The sequence below is a fragment of the Penaeus vannamei genome, chromosome 1 (genome assembly GCF_042767895.1).
Source record: "Penaeus vannamei isolate JL-2024 chromosome 1, ASM4276789v1, whole genome shotgun sequence".
NCBI lineage: Eukaryota > Metazoa > Arthropoda > Malacostraca > Decapoda > Penaeidae > Penaeus > Penaeus vannamei.
The window spans coordinates 12,512,729-12,527,728 of record NC_091549.1 but is presented as its reverse complement, the minus strand read 5'-3'; the positions used below and the strand labels follow the sequence as shown (position 1 = coordinate 12,527,728).

Sequence of the window (15,000 nt, the reverse complement as noted above, 5' to 3'; positions counted from 1 at the left end):
CAGCAGCAGGAAGGCGAAGAACTCGTTTTCTCTTAAATACGAAGGGAATGAAAACGCGTTCCCCCACGAGCGGCGCCTTTCAACAGAGTGGAATCCTTATGGTCTAAACGGGCGAGCAATGCATCATTCCCCCGTAAACAAAAACAAACACGTGCTTTGCCCAGACATGTGTTGCCCATTTTTCTCTGTCTTTCTCTGTTCCTTTCTCGCGTTCCTCCTTGCCTTCTTCTTTCTCCGACTCCTCGTTATAGCATCATCATCATCATCCCCCTCCTTATCCCGTTTATCCTCCTCTTCCCTCTCCCCCTCCCCCCTCTCTCTTTTTCTTCTAGATTTAACGCGCATATTCAGTTCCTCCTCCTCCTCCTCCTCCTCGTCGTCGTCCTCCTCCTCCACTTCTCTCTTTCTCTCCTATTCTTTTCCTTCTCTTTCCCCTCTTCCTCCTTCTCCTCCTCCTCCTCCTCCACTATTCCCCTATTCTCTTCTTCCTTCTACTCCTCCTCCTCCTCTCCTTCTCCTCCTCCCCCTTAACCTCCTCCTCCTCCTTCTCCTCCTCCTCCTCCCCCTCCTCTCTCTCTCTCTCTCTCTCTCTCTCTCTCTCTCTCTCTCTCTCTCTCTCTCTCTCTCTCTCTCTCTCTCTCTCTCTCTCTCTCTCTCTTTCCTCTTCGTCCTCTCTCTCCTTCTTCTCCTTCTTCTTCTTCTCCTTCTCGTTCTTCTTCTTTTTCTTTTTCTTCTTCTTCTTCTTCTTCTTCTTCTTCTTCTTCTTCTTCTTCTTCTATTTCTTCTTCTCCTCCTCCTCCTCCTTCTCCTTCTTCTTCATCCCTCCTCCTTCCCCTTCTCCTCCTCCTCCTTCTCCTTCTTCTTCTTCTTCTCCTTCTCCCCCTCCTCCTTCTTCTTCTCCTTCTCCTCCTTCTTCTTCTTTTTCTTCTTCATCTTCTTCTCCATCTCCTCCTTCTCCTCCTCCTCCTCCTTCTCCTCCTCCTCCTCCTCCTCCTCCTCCTCCACCTCCACCTCCTCCTCCTCCTTCCCCCCCCCCTCGTTCTTCCGGATTTACCAGGCTTATTTAATGTCCTGGAGGAATGCCGCGCGCACGTAATTCGGACAATAATTTTGGCCGAATTGTGGAGCAGAGATCCGCATTTTGTTTGTGGTGAGCTGTTGGTATATTTTTTTCTCTCTTTTTTTTTTATTTTGCGTCTAATAACGTTTCCCGCCATTTGCATATTTTACCGCGAACGTTGGGTGTTTAGCGTTGTTTAAGATTATTTGTTTTTGCCTTTCCTTTATTCCTTTCGTTATTTATTGTTGTTATTTTTTGCTATTCATCTTTTTTTTGCGCCATGCCTACTCTTTTTGATATTTAACGATGTTGGAAGTCTTTTTTTTTCGTTTGCGTCTGTCGATATTGATCTTCGGTCATTTTTTAAAATTCCTTTCATGACTAATCCTCTTTAGTCTATATTATTTCCGGTTTTGATTACTAATTATCTTAAATTTTTTGGTTGTTTTCCAAATTCGATCTTCGTTTTCCCTATTCCATTCTCTTTCACTAACAGTCGCCTTCAGTTTATAATTTTTCCGTTTAAGATAACCAATTATCTTTTAATTCATTTTTTCAACTAATCTTCTATTTTATCTTCTTATGCCGTGCGTTAGTCGGTGGGACGAGCTGCCTGCGTGGAGTCTGTGTGGAAACCCAGAGGAAACGGGTTGCGTCACTCTTTTTTTGTAATTAGCATATATATGTAACTGTGGAGGGAGGGCGGGGAAGGGGGAGGGAGAGGGGGTGAGGAAGGAGGAGGGAGGGAGAGGAGAGAGGGGGAAGGAGGAGGAAAGTGGGGAGGAGGAGGGAGTTGGGGAGAGGAGAGAGGGGGAAGGAGGAGGGAGGGAGGGAGGGAGAGACCGAGAGGGAGGGAGGGGGAAGGGTAATGATGTAGGTCGTTTGGGGGAGGGAGGAAAGAGGGGTCACATGCCCCAAGGCGTGACGCGTGCCGCAGGGAGAAGAGGGGAAGTGGGGGGAGGGAGGGGGAGTGGTAGAGAGGAGGGGAGGGGAAGGTAAGGGTTCGCAGTCATGGGGAACGTTTAAGTGTTTGCCGGGAGGGGGAGATGAGGATGCCGTCGGCGGTCATGAAGAGGGCCCCGTGTGTGTGTGTTTATGTGTGTGTGTGTGTGTGTGTGTGTGTATGCGCGCGTGTGTTAGTGCGTGTGTTTGTGATTGAGTGCGTGCGTGCGGACGCGTGTGTATAGGTGGGCATATGTCTGCGTGCAAAGATTTATGCATGAGGTTTTTTTATCGTACTTCATCCAGGGTGGAGTCGGCAGTCGGGCGACGGGACACGCCCGAGCAAAGGTCCGTAGACGCCTTCGCCGCAGTCGCGTGTCTTGCTCTCCTCTGACGACAGACAAAGGCGAAGCTGTCTTTGGGCGAAAAAGAGCAGGAGAAAAGGGATGGGCACAGCGAGCCGGGAAGAGTTATGGGCGGGGGGGGGGGGGTGTAAGGAGAGTACAGGTAGGGAGGGAATGCGGGTATTCGCGGCGTGGTGGCGGGCGGTCCCCGTTCGCGTCCGTGTAGGGGCGACGCGCGAATTACTTCCTGTACCGCACAACACCCTCTCTCTCCTTGCTGCCAATCCATCGTCTGCTCTTCTTCCCCTGCTGCTGCTCCCCCTTTCGCGGTTTCACCCCCCTTCTCCCTCTTCTCCTTCTCGTTTTCGCATCACCGCCTCCTCTCTGCCCCTTGTTTATCTACCCTCTGCAGCCCCCTTATCTCGCCCGGCGCTTCCTTCCTCTGTTCACGACAACGACATCCTGTTCTCGCTGTCCTGTCCCGAGCGGCGAGTGTTGACGAGCGGTGCACGTGTTTCTCCCGGCGGCGTCGCGGGCGGCCGAGGCACGAGGCGGGGAAGCCTTAGGCCTTTCTTCGCACGCTAATCGAATAAGGCTCCCAGAAGGCGTTCAGTGAAGCCCCGGCAACAGGGTTCTCGGGTGGTGCAGGCCGGTGCTTTGACGGGCGGAGGCCATTTTCAGCGAATTAAGCAGCAGAGAAAGAGGCAGCTGCGTCGCCTGAACAGCGCTCATCTGCAGGCAAGGTCGTCGGAGGTGCGACTGAGCTTCCAAGTGCGAGAATTGTCCGCATTAACCCCTCGGGGCCGATTGAACAGGGCTCGCCCCAAAGGGGATAATTGGATACGTGGCGGTGAACCTGTCGATCCAGAATTCCTGGAGAGGCAGCCGTGCCATAGGTGACGGAGGGGCGATTGAGAGGTCTCGGGTTACATGCGAAGCGGCACCGAGAGCTGAAGCCCTGCCAGGAAGCCCCGGCAAGTGATGATAGTGTATGTGCGGCCCGAGGGTGGCGGACGTGTGCGCGCGGTGCTCCTGCGGTCGAGGATTTGGCTCTTCGTGACGGATATCACGCTTGCCTCTTGTCTCCAGCGACGGCCTTTATGGTTCACCACAACAGAGACTCGGACTCCGCCACGTCGGTTGAAGGCTCTGGCGACCCCGTTGATGGTCGGCGGGCAGGCGAGCTCGGGGAGGAAGAGCGTCTTTCAGCTTACATGTTCTAAGACTAGAAGTACCAAGTGGTCCTCAGTGTAGTGTAATTTCTCACCAGAGATTCTCTATAGTTATAAAAACAAGTATACAGGAGAATCTAGGTTCTGGTACTTGGGCTCCAGTACGTTAGGTACTGCGCTGTAAAGTATAAGCCACTTGGATTTTGATAAGGAAAGGAATTCGTTATTACATGTAACCCGTAAGAGATAATAGAAAGACCGGGGGGAAAACGCCAATTAATAACATGTTCAGCCACGCGTTCACGGTGTTGCTGCTAATTGTGAGCGTGGGCGTGGAGGGGAGTGAAGTGGGCCGAAACACCCTCCGGAGCATGCAGTGCCTCCTGACGCTCATGTTACCGGCGCTTTACTTCTTCGCCGCCTCCTACTTGACTCCGAGGCTCCGAAGGCGCGAGGAGGCCCCCCCGTCCAGAAAACAAAATGCCGCCAACACCGCCGCAGCCGCAGCCACTTCGACGCTGCAGACGCCCCCCTCGCTCGATGCCCCCAGGTTGTCTTTGTGGCGGAGGCCGTGGGGCGGGGGGCGCTCGTGCGGGGCGCCCCTGTGGGCCTTGCCGTCCTCCTCCCTCAGTGTTTGGTTTTCCTCGAATTTCGTCCCTCTTTCCCAAATCCGCTCCCCTTCTTGCTCTTATTCATTCGGGTTGACGTGTTAGTTGTGCCTTTTTTTCTTAATGTTCGTGTCTCTGAAATCTTACTTTTTTGTATATGCATATGTTGATGTTCCCTAATTAGCATATTTTGATTACCTAACATCATTAATGGAGCTGTTAACCAAACTTTATGATTATGCATCTTTACTAATGGTTGATTGCAAAGAGAAAATTATGTGCATTGAGTGAGTGAGTGAATGAATGAATGAATGAATGAATGAATGAATGAATGAATGAATGAAGTACAAAATAAAAAGAAAGAAGTTAGAACATAATTTCTCGGTAGCTTTAGTTGATTAAACATTAACAGCAATCTTTTTTTTTTTTATCATGTGTGAAATTGTAGGTACTTGAATAGCCATATGTGCATTCTGCTGTCATTCAATTTTTGTTGTTGTTATTGTTGTTGTTGTTGTTGTATGAAATGCCTAGACACCAACACACACACACACACACACACACACACACACACACACACACACACACACACACACACACACACACACACACACACACACACACACACACACACACACACATACACTAAACACAAACATGCACATACACCCCAAATGCATACACACATATTCACATATGTGCACACTCATGTACATTTGTAAAAACATTTAGACACATGCATACATAAACACACTACAATACACATACACTTTTATTCACTCATACATGTATTTGCGTATATTTTTGTGATGTCATATGAGAGTTAAAGTAACCGCAGTATACTAACGTCAGCTGTTTTTGCCTTGCAGTCAAAGTAAACTGAGCGGAGATGAAGTAACACCAATCAAGGAGAAGCCAGAGCATCCTTCGGTCACTCCAGAGTCGCCACAGAACAAGGTATGTTTCCAGAAAAAGGTACGCCAACTATATTTAGCCTAATGGTGAAATCTCCATTCTTGATTAGAGTCAAGCATTTAAGTGAAATTCAAAGATTAGTTTGTTTGTATTGTAAATGTATCATTTTTTGCTTTCATTTTCTTCCCTTTTCTTCCTTTTTTATTTATTTTTTTTATTTGAATGTGTGATCTTTTTGTCCTTGATTCACATCTAGTTTGTCTATAGTGGGTTTTTCTACCCTCTTAATATAATTGATTTACATCTTCATATTACTATGTAGATGCAGTCTGTAGTTTCTTCTGTTAACCATCTTTCAAAGGGGACAAGAAATACATTATTTTTACTCATTTAACCAAGAGAAAATTGTCAGTGCTCAAATTTTAAAGAATTGTCTGTGGTATTGTTAATAACCTCAAAGCACAAAAGATCCAATAATGTTTGCAGAATAACTTTAATCATGCTTCATTAGTGTTTGCAGTTGAGGATATGTATATAGTTATTATAGTTCTTAAACTTAGATCCTTATAGTAGGAAGTACAGAACATCATTTATTTTGAACTGGCTCTAGAATAAGCAAATATCTTAGGAATAGTTGACTGTTTGAAATGTATGTTGTTCATCAGATAATATGTATGTATAATAATTCCTTGGGCCAGGTTACTGCTTGCTGTATATAACCTTATAACCATTTTATCAGGAACCGGAAAACTTGTGACATGTGCTTTATTGTATTTTATGTTCACTGCTGTTATAGACAAAGAAATACTGGAGAAATTTGTCCAGTCTGTTTTATTGGATACATATAATTTTAATGTAATAATTGGAGCTGAATATATTGGAAGTTATATATTTTATTCACAATTACAGAAAGGGAATAAAAAATGGTTAAGGGGATACTGCTTCAACAATGATTTATTAGCATCACATGATATCATGGAAAAAAAAATTATGAGAAAATTACAGATAAAATGTTTCATCACAATCTTTCTGGGGTCATTCTAGGATATAGAAGTGTAGCAGCCAGAGGGAAAACACGGAAATCTTCCCACCTTTCCTCCTCTTCACCTCTGTTATGAAACTTTGTGTAGCAGATAGTAAAATTTCAAAACCTATTTTCCAGACCCCTTTAAGAAATAACATCATTCTGATTTTCCTAACCTTTATGAATAGTTATTGATAAATTGTGTTGGCAAAGGTAAAATTTACAAAAATGCCTAGATTTTTACTGTTAGGTAGCATAAATTTGTAAATAATGTTATTTTCATGTACTAATATTCATGTAAATAGATTTTGGAGGTCCATATAGATGGCCAGTGTTGAAATTAGAGTATTTTTTTAACTAAAATTAAATCTTGACTTGAGTATTAAGATCATTTGTCTAAACCAAAACTTGTTTGTGCCACTGAAGAACACAGGTAAATAGTGGATTAAACAGTAAATTAATGATAGACTTGGCAAGCTTTACACACCATGCTTTGATCAGTGACAAAGAACTGAAATCCCAGTAGTGTTGCTACTGATGTCCTTCTTTAACCTGAATTATAAGCTTCTTTTTTGGAATGTGAATTTCAGCCTGTCCCGTCCACTTCCACTCCCATTCCACCACGTGAAGAAAGATCGGCTCCAGAAGGCACCAGCAGCCCAACACCCCGTCCCAGTGACACCTCTGAGCACAAGCCTTCATCATCACGACCCCTCTCCGTCCCCCCGGATGGCTATGTGACCACTGCAGAGGTAGGTCCCATCCTCTTGTGGTCATGCATAGCCTGTACTTTAGGAAGCTCTTGTGGGGCCAGTTCTTTAGGGGTCTCTTGTGTGGCATAGGATATTGTGAACATTTGACCTTGTACATGTTTTGTTAGTAAAATGTGGTGCCATCTTTGAATTTTTATTCTTTCATTAGTTGATTTGTGTTTTTGTGTGGATTTTCATTGATTTTATTATTTTATTGATAATTTCACATTTCTCTCATTTGGAAGTTTCATGAAGGCTTGATGAAGATTTTGCATTCTATGATGAGTAGGATTTACCTTGTTATGTCTTACAAAAGAAAGCTTTGATCACAGAGAACTTCAAACTTCCCTGTGAGGCTTCATTTGTTGAATGCACATCTTTATCTGTATGAAATCATCATTATAATAAATTGGCTTCAAGCATCCCATTTATTAAGATCAAATAAACTTTTTTTTAACTTGAAATTATTATTCTTAAATGCACTTTAGGAATGAGAGATTGCACCATTTGGTTGAGCTATTTCAGTATTGATTAATGTACCAGATATAATTTGATTTGCATGGAGATAAAAAATTCCTATATAAATATATTTACGCATAACTTTCACAATATTTCAATAACTTTGAACCCGACTCTACCACTGCATGAAAGTTATTCTTAGACGTTCATGTCCATTTACCTACAATTGTCTGAATTTTAGTAATGATTATTATTTTCCTTGACTTTGTAGGTAGAGGAGCTTCTGAAGCGACAGTCACTACAATTTGAAGAGAAGCTCCTACGAGCGGAGCTAGCTGCTGGGGAGAAGGAGAGAAAATTGATCCAAGCCATGAAGGAGGAACAGAAGGAGAAGGGAAACCTAGGGGGGTCATTGACAGAGCTAACACAGTCACGTGATGCTCTGCTCAAGATGGTGGGCCAGTACAAGGGCATGCTAGCACAACTAGTTGGCGAGAAGGAGAAAGAAAAGCAGAATGCGGAGGAGAGAATCAAGACCCTCGAATCAGAAAGAAACCAAGCCCTAGATGACTTAGCCAATGTGGAGAATGCATTTTCTGATGTACATAGGTATGTTAAGATATTCGTTTTGGAAGCACTGTTATCTTTATTCTAATAATGAAGCATGTTATTGCTTTGCATTTTCAAGGTTAATTTACTGTCTTTATATTCAAGGTTTATGTAGTCTTTATAGAAAAATTGTTCCCTTTACTGCAGTTTTTATAAAGAAAATAATGTCCCACCTAAGTTTCTCATGAACTTCCAATTTAGATGTAGTAACTTCTATGCAATCATAATTACTGTAAATGGTATGCACTAACTGCTTGATATGAAAAAAATTGCTTTTTAAATTATGTTTTCTAAATTCATGAAGTCAGAAAATTATATAAAAAATTCCCTTCTCTGCAGGAAATATGAAAGAACAAAGCAGGTAGTCGACACACTGAGAAGAAATGAAGAAACCCTGCGTGGTGCTATTACAGACTATGAAAGCAAATTACAGAAACAAGAACAGAAGTTTATTGAATTCCAGAAACATGCGGAAGAGAAAATACAGTTGTAAGTTGGTTTTTGTCGTAGATATTCCTCACCGAATTGGAAGTATTTTTTTGTATGTCATTTCATTGTGATAAGAATTTTTTTTTTACATGATTTGTCCATTACTTCTAAATTGTTGTGTTTCTCTAGATTGGTTTTCATCTCTTTTTTTCTTTTCTTTTTTACACAGTAGAATAATTTGTAGTTTTCATCTTAGTCCAACAATGATTTTGCATTACAAGTTGTTGTGAAACAGCACTGTAATTAGTGCACATTATGTTTTTGTAATAGTGTTTTAGTTAAATGAATGAATTAAAGTCCAGTAAATATTAGTCTGTGATTATCTTTTTTTTCTCACTCTTTGTATTAAACATTTTATGCCTTGGTGAATACCATAAAAAAAAAAGGTTCCTAATATTTTCCGCCACTTTTTTCAGAGCAAATGAGGAATTTGAAACAATGAGGAAAGCAAATGAGCAAGAAATGACGAAAATGGCTGCCCTATTGAAGAAAGCAGAAATGAAGATTGTTTCTCTCCAGGACGCCTTTGACAGGAAGACACGAGAGAACCAAGAACTTACACAGCTCTGTGATGACCTTATCAACAAAGTTGGAGGAACGAATTAATTGTTGAAATTTAATGTTGTCTGGTAACAAAAATGGCTGATTAGGTTTAGACTGCTGCTGCTGAAACTGTTTTAAATGAGGAACGTTAAGATAAAGGCCCATCTCATATTGTTAAGACAGTAGCATCTGTGATCATAACCCCCCTGAAATGGTTCAGTCTGGGGATCTTTTTTCCTACAATAGTAGATTGGACTGGTTTGATACATATTAAAATAATGGACAAAATGGAATGATTTTTTGAACTTCATTGTCATCATTCTTCTTTTGTATATTTTAACATGTGACCTGAGGTACTGATTGGATACCTTTTATCCTGACTCAAACTGCTTCATTGACACAGTGAATGACATTGTTAATGTGTGTCAGATAGTATGATGCATGTTGTACAAGGAGTCATGCAAAATATCAGGCCACCCAATTGAATCTTGTGAATAGTTGAAGAAATTTTAAAGCTTGCAGTGAGTTTGTTGAGTATATGTAGAGATATGGCTTTTTGTCAGTTGATAAATAATACCAAACTGATATCCTGCACTGATTGTCATTATGTAAATGCAATGTACATATCAAATAAGGAGAATATTGCCTGATAGGTTATACACTAATATTAAAAAAAGAGAGAAATTAGTATAGCTGGGGAAGAAAGTAGCATTGATAACAGAATCTATATTATATATTATTACCAGTATGTTAAACTGGAAAGCTTGTAAATAATGATAATTTTACACATTTCCATCACTACATCATTATATATCACTCGATTGTGAAGCATTTGTGCAGTTCACAAAACAGTTTCTATGAAATTAACTTAATTTTGCCATTAAACTGCTCTTCTATTGTGAAACGTGGAAGCTGTCAGGTTGAGAAATCAGCTGGAAACAAGCAAGAAGACAGAGCATGTTGTACATGATTATCTCACATACTGAAAAGTGTGGGAAAGTTTGCCATTACTTAAGCATTTGATAACCAATTCCAGATTCTGGAATGCACGATTTGTACGAGTAATATCTAATAATAGAGATTGAGAGTTATCTCTGATGCTGGTGTGACAGGTGACGAATGGTGTGAAGGGTAATAGGGCTGTGATAGTACACCATTTTTGTCTTTGATGAAATAGCTGCCAAAGGTCTGCTGATAAGATTTTGCTTCTGTTTTATATTTTTATTGATAGATGCTTGAAGGTAGTCAGACCAAGCACAAATATTATTTCTTTGATATGCTTGATTTCTCTATGTTTAATAAACTCGACCGAATGCCAATTCCATCCAGAGTTGACAAAAATATATCCATAGGAATATTTGATTTCTAATTGGACAGACACAAGAGGTGATCTTTCCTTTTCATTTGGTTGGGAATTTTGCAGTAGAAACCCAGTTCTTTTGATTAGATCCATAGTAATCCGAAATGTTACTAAAGCTGAATAACAAAATCATTGGTTTGATGAAAAATAGGACTTATTATCATTGATTTTAAACAGTTCCTAGTCTCAAAAAGAAATTGGTGTAGCTTTTACATCCTGCACCTCATGTAAGTAAATAATACGACACATTTTTCAGTATTCATGAGAGCTGTAGAAATCCCGATCCCCAAGCTTGAATTTGAATTTCCTTTCTGATAGTAAACATATGAGATAGAAGCTCAAATTCAGTGTTTGCAGTCAGCTTGCCAACTGATTATATATATATACTATGACTTGCTACATCAGAATAGGTGCATGATGTTAGTAGGGATCATGATTTTCCATCAGCAATACATGTTTATTATTTTACAAAATTTATGATCAAAAGGTGCACGAAATTGAATTCCTACGAGAGGGAGAACTGTATTAGATGCAGTACTCTCATAAACAAAACAAAAAAGCTAGGAAAAAAAAGCAATGTGCCTTATAATACATGACTACATGGATAATCTGAAAAATAATCTTGAGGAAGAATCTGAACTTGTTTTCAAAAAAAGAGTAATAGGGCACATTCTTGCAGACCAGTCAATAAAAGTATGCAGATTGCTTGTCAGTTACGTACGTAAATGTATATGCAGAATTCTTAGTTTCAAGGCTCATAGCCCAGATTATTTATGACTTTTAGAGAGATCTTAAGTTTATCATGTGACACTTCTTTATGTATTATAGATATTAAAATAAATTAACACACCATTTTATGACGTGTTCTTTCCCCTTTTCATAAAAGAATCTTTCTCGTTGTTGATTGTGTACTTACCCTTTTAATTATAAAAAAAAAATATATATATATTAACTATGGAGAGGCTTTTCATTCTCTTAGATTCATATGTCTTACCTATAATTGTGCCATTGCAGAAGCCAGAATTGAAAATCAATTAATCTTATTTTAAGAGAAAGTAAAGGACAAATTATGGTATTTTAGTGATTTTTCAATAATAAAGTGCCCCAATGTTCAAGGGTTATTGCGAACAAAGTAAGCCTTAAATATGTAGTTCCAAGTTTATAACTCTTAAGACTTTTTTTTTCTTTTCTTTTCATTTTGGTTACAAAATACAGTAGGATATCAGAAGAGGTACTACCTTTGGTCCATGCCAATCATCAAAAGTAAAATAAAATAAATATAATAATGTAACAAATGTTGACTCATACCTCAGTAGAATATCTTCTCTATTACAATGGTAGTGTTAAGTACTTTCACACTTATTTAACACATTTATTTCAAATATCCATATAATTAACATTCATATATTATAATCGTAATTTTGCTAGTACAGAGTTTTATATATCATTTAAGAAATCAGTAAGGATAATGTTGAACACTATAAGATAAAATGTTTGCTGAGGAACCTGTCTACTGACTGAGTACCCAGACAAAATTAGATTTCATCCACGGTAAACAAATTATCGAGGTTTTTTAGTTCAAAGAAATAAAAATAAAAAACTAAATTAACCTTTAATTATTATGCAATTTTTTTCTTTCTAGTCTAATTTGTAATTTTGTTTTTACTAACATTATTATATGTGTGTATGTGCATCTGCTTGTATGCTAGTTTAAGTTTGCTTTGTGTGTGTATGTGTTTACATTTGTTCTGTGTGTTTTTCTTCTTTCCACCTCAGTTGATATGCACATTGTTTACTATCATGTTACATTTGTTAAATGTAACCAATGTATGAATGCTTCAGAATGTTTGGCTTATTGGCTATGCTTTAACAGTCATTTATACTACCCTGCATTAAAGTATATAAAAAGTGCCAGTAACCCATGTACTAACTTTTAACTATGCATATCACAGTGTTTTATGTAAAATAGTAATCAGATTGATGGTTATCTAAAAGCACCTATTTTTATAATGCTTCAACAAATATTCCTAATTAACAACTGCAATCTGTAAATTATTCATGGACGCTATCAGTTTCTCACAAACGTGCTTGTTTCTGAATTTTGGGCAGTCTCTTTCCAACACTTCTTTCAAAATCTCTGGAGATATCTTGCCCATCTCTTCCAAGGCATCTGAAAGATGTATAAATAATTAATAAAATAAAGATATATGCCTGATTAAACTGTTTAAATACAATAAAAAAATTAAATCAATACTACATACCGTCATATGTCAACATGCACTGAAAAAAAAGAAAAAAAGTTAAACCATATCATCTGTATAAACATAATTCTGTGTACCTGAGACAGCTCCCTGTAATATTTCATCCGGATCATCTAAAAATACAGTTGCGGACTCATACAGGTCTCTTAGCCTTGCTGACTGTATGCTAGGATTATAATTCTCAGGCAAGTTCTTGAACAGAGCGGCTAAAACTCTAGCAGATTTCAGACGTACAACAGCATTTACATCATCAAATCTTTTGACTAGCTCTGGAAAAAATAGCAAATATTAATAAAAGTCTTCATGACCAATGGCTCCTTGGTAATAAAAGTTAGCAATATATATGTATTTACAGTGCATGGTTACACAAAATTTTTACAAGCTGTATTATTCAAGCTGTATATCTACATATTATATAACGTAAAAATATACATACTATCTGCTAAAGTATGTAATGTATCAGAATCAATCAGCTGAGGAAAGGAGTAGGCAACATTCATCACAACTTCACAGGAAAGGTGACGAGTATCTTCAGAGTCATCTTCAATAAGGGCTGGGATAAGGGCAAGGCAATTTTTTACCTCTGAAAAATTACAAAAGAAGAAGAGATTTCTTCAAACAGTTTTTCAGAAACGACATTCCCTCTTTCTGATCAACACTGAGACCCCATCAATCAAATATCTTTTTAATCATTCAATCATCTCATATCACACGAGGCATGTGTTAGTCTAAAATACATTACCATCTAAAACTTTCTGACTTGCTACTTCAGCCTGGCAGACAGAAACCAAACAAGACACTGCTGCTGTTCTCAGAGCAGCAGCTGTGCTTCCAGCGTGCCATGGGAGAAATGGCTTCACTATATCTGAAATTCATTGAAATTCTTGTGTTGCTTAATTAGTTTCACAGGAAAAGAGTTGTGTTTTTCTATCTATAATTGGAATTCTCTTTAAATATGTTGCTGTATCTATAAGGGTTGCTTATACGTTATTTTTTCACAATAAGACCCAAAATGTGCATTTTTCAATCATTTCAATCAATCACCTACCACAGAAAACTTGGTAGTAAAAAGGTTAAGAGAATTCCACTGGTTTAGCAAAAAGAAAAGTTAGTCACATATATTAAAATCACTATATAACTCATCATAAGCTTATACTATGTATTTTGTAGCTTTGACACCTACCAGAAACAATCACAGGAAGGAATCTCTCTAACTCTCCATTTGAATTTAAAGGATGCTCCTCTTGCTTTAGAAGATGATTTAGCTTCATGAGACATTTCAGGCTAACAAAAGGATCCTGTTTCTTAGGAACACAATCACACAAGATGCCAACTATCCTTTCTAAATGACATCCGAGTGACTGATCTGTGGAAACAATTATATTCAAAGTTACATCATCAACATTACTGTTTTTTGTTTCACTAGACTGCTCAAACATAGTTATGACTTACAGTCTCAAGATTCAATGTAGCCTTTTTTTCCCTTCAATTAAAATGATTTACTCTGCAATCACCATCTCATTCACAAAAATGCTTTATCTCTTGGTCCTCAACATCAGTTCTATCAATCACTTCAGCAAAGTAACCATATATCTGGTATTTTACATCTATTTAATCCACTACAGTGTAATCAATAAAGTAAAAAGGCATATATTACAACATAAGAAATTAACTTTAAAACTGAGAACTTGTATATTTTAAATCAATTAGCATTATTGATTGGTTGCATTCTGAATTACAGTAATTTATGCAAAAAAGGAGACCTTTGAATTTAATAAATATGATTCAAGAGATTTTCCAAATTCTGCTGGTAACTTTAAAATTTGGACACAAAGTTGCTAATCATTTGTGGTAGCTATGCATTCCTCATATTCTAACATTTTCTCAACATAAATTCTTCTATTTATTTATGCTTGCCTTTATTACAATTCACTCCATTGACAATGGCTACTGTGAAGAGAGGACCACTTTTTTTTTCTTTTATATTATTTACACACATAATGAAAAAACATTTCTCAACCTACCGGCAAGTTCTAGTAGGCCTAAGAATATCATGAAATGAGGGGTTTGCTCAGTCCATGAGGAGGCTGTTGTTTGAATTGTATTTAAAACTGCACTTAGATGGAGATCATATAGTTTGTAAACTCTATCCAGTCCACTTCTCTTTGCTACATTTTCTAACTGTTCTTGAGCAATACTGACTGTATCCTGCTCCTCTGAAGTTGAAGCAATATACAGTAAAACTGAGAAAATACTGTAGCTACAGTCTCTTGGATCACATTTTTCTATCAAGACCTGAATGACCTGTAACAAAGCACTTTGATGTCCATGATTGGTGACATGAGAGACGTCCTCATTGGCCAGGGCTTCAGCAATATCTGCTACGCTTTCTTGTAGGAGAGCAGTTGGTGTACCACGAGCCAATGCGCTCAGAACAATCAAGGGACGTTCACCATACTGTC

At 38.8% G+C, this 15,000-nt stretch overlaps 2 protein-coding genes across 41 annotated transcripts in view; one reads left to right on the top strand and one right to left on the bottom strand.

Moving 5' to 3' along the window:
* Window positions 1–11,131, top strand: part of LOC113802704 (transforming acidic coiled-coil-containing protein 1) — a 136,932-nt gene extending 125,801 nt beyond the window's left edge. For 33 of the 40 annotated variants that reach the window (XM_070113663.1, XM_070113482.1, XM_070113539.1 and 30 more), the window contains 5 exons: window positions 4,996–5,083; window positions 6,656–6,821; window positions 7,552–7,885; window positions 8,225–8,374; window positions 8,791–11,131. In XM_070113663.1, the coding sequence (XP_069969764.1) occupies window positions 4,996–5,083; window positions 6,656–6,821; window positions 7,552–7,885; window positions 8,225–8,374; window positions 8,791–8,980 (928 nt within the window). In that variant the 3' untranslated portion in view covers window positions 8,981–11,131. Of the gene's footprint in view, window positions 1–4,995; window positions 5,084–6,655; window positions 6,822–7,547; window positions 7,886–8,224; window positions 8,375–8,790 lie in introns of all 40 variants that reach the window. The other 7 variants (XM_070145451.1, XM_070115191.1, XM_070114675.1 and 4 more) reach the window with 1 other exon arrangement.
* Window positions 11,132–11,347: 216 nt separating this feature from the next.
* Window positions 11,348–15,000, bottom strand: part of Dnaaf5 (Dynein axonemal assembly factor 5) — a 10,482-nt gene continuing 6,829 nt past the window's right edge. Inside the window, exons 5-10 of the mRNA XM_027353310.2 lie at window positions 14,563–15,000; window positions 13,722–13,904; window positions 13,281–13,403; window positions 12,975–13,121; window positions 12,616–12,807; window positions 11,348–12,447 (exon numbers count right to left, since the gene is read on the bottom strand). The exon at window positions 14,563–15,000 is cut by the window's right edge and continues 82 nt beyond it. Of these exons, the coding sequence (XP_027209111.2) occupies window positions 12,305–12,447; window positions 12,616–12,807; window positions 12,975–13,121; window positions 13,281–13,403; window positions 13,722–13,904; window positions 14,563–15,000 (1,226 nt within the window). The 3' untranslated portion in view covers window positions 11,348–12,304. The remainder of the gene's footprint in view (window positions 12,448–12,615; window positions 12,808–12,974; window positions 13,122–13,280; window positions 13,404–13,721; window positions 13,905–14,562) is intronic.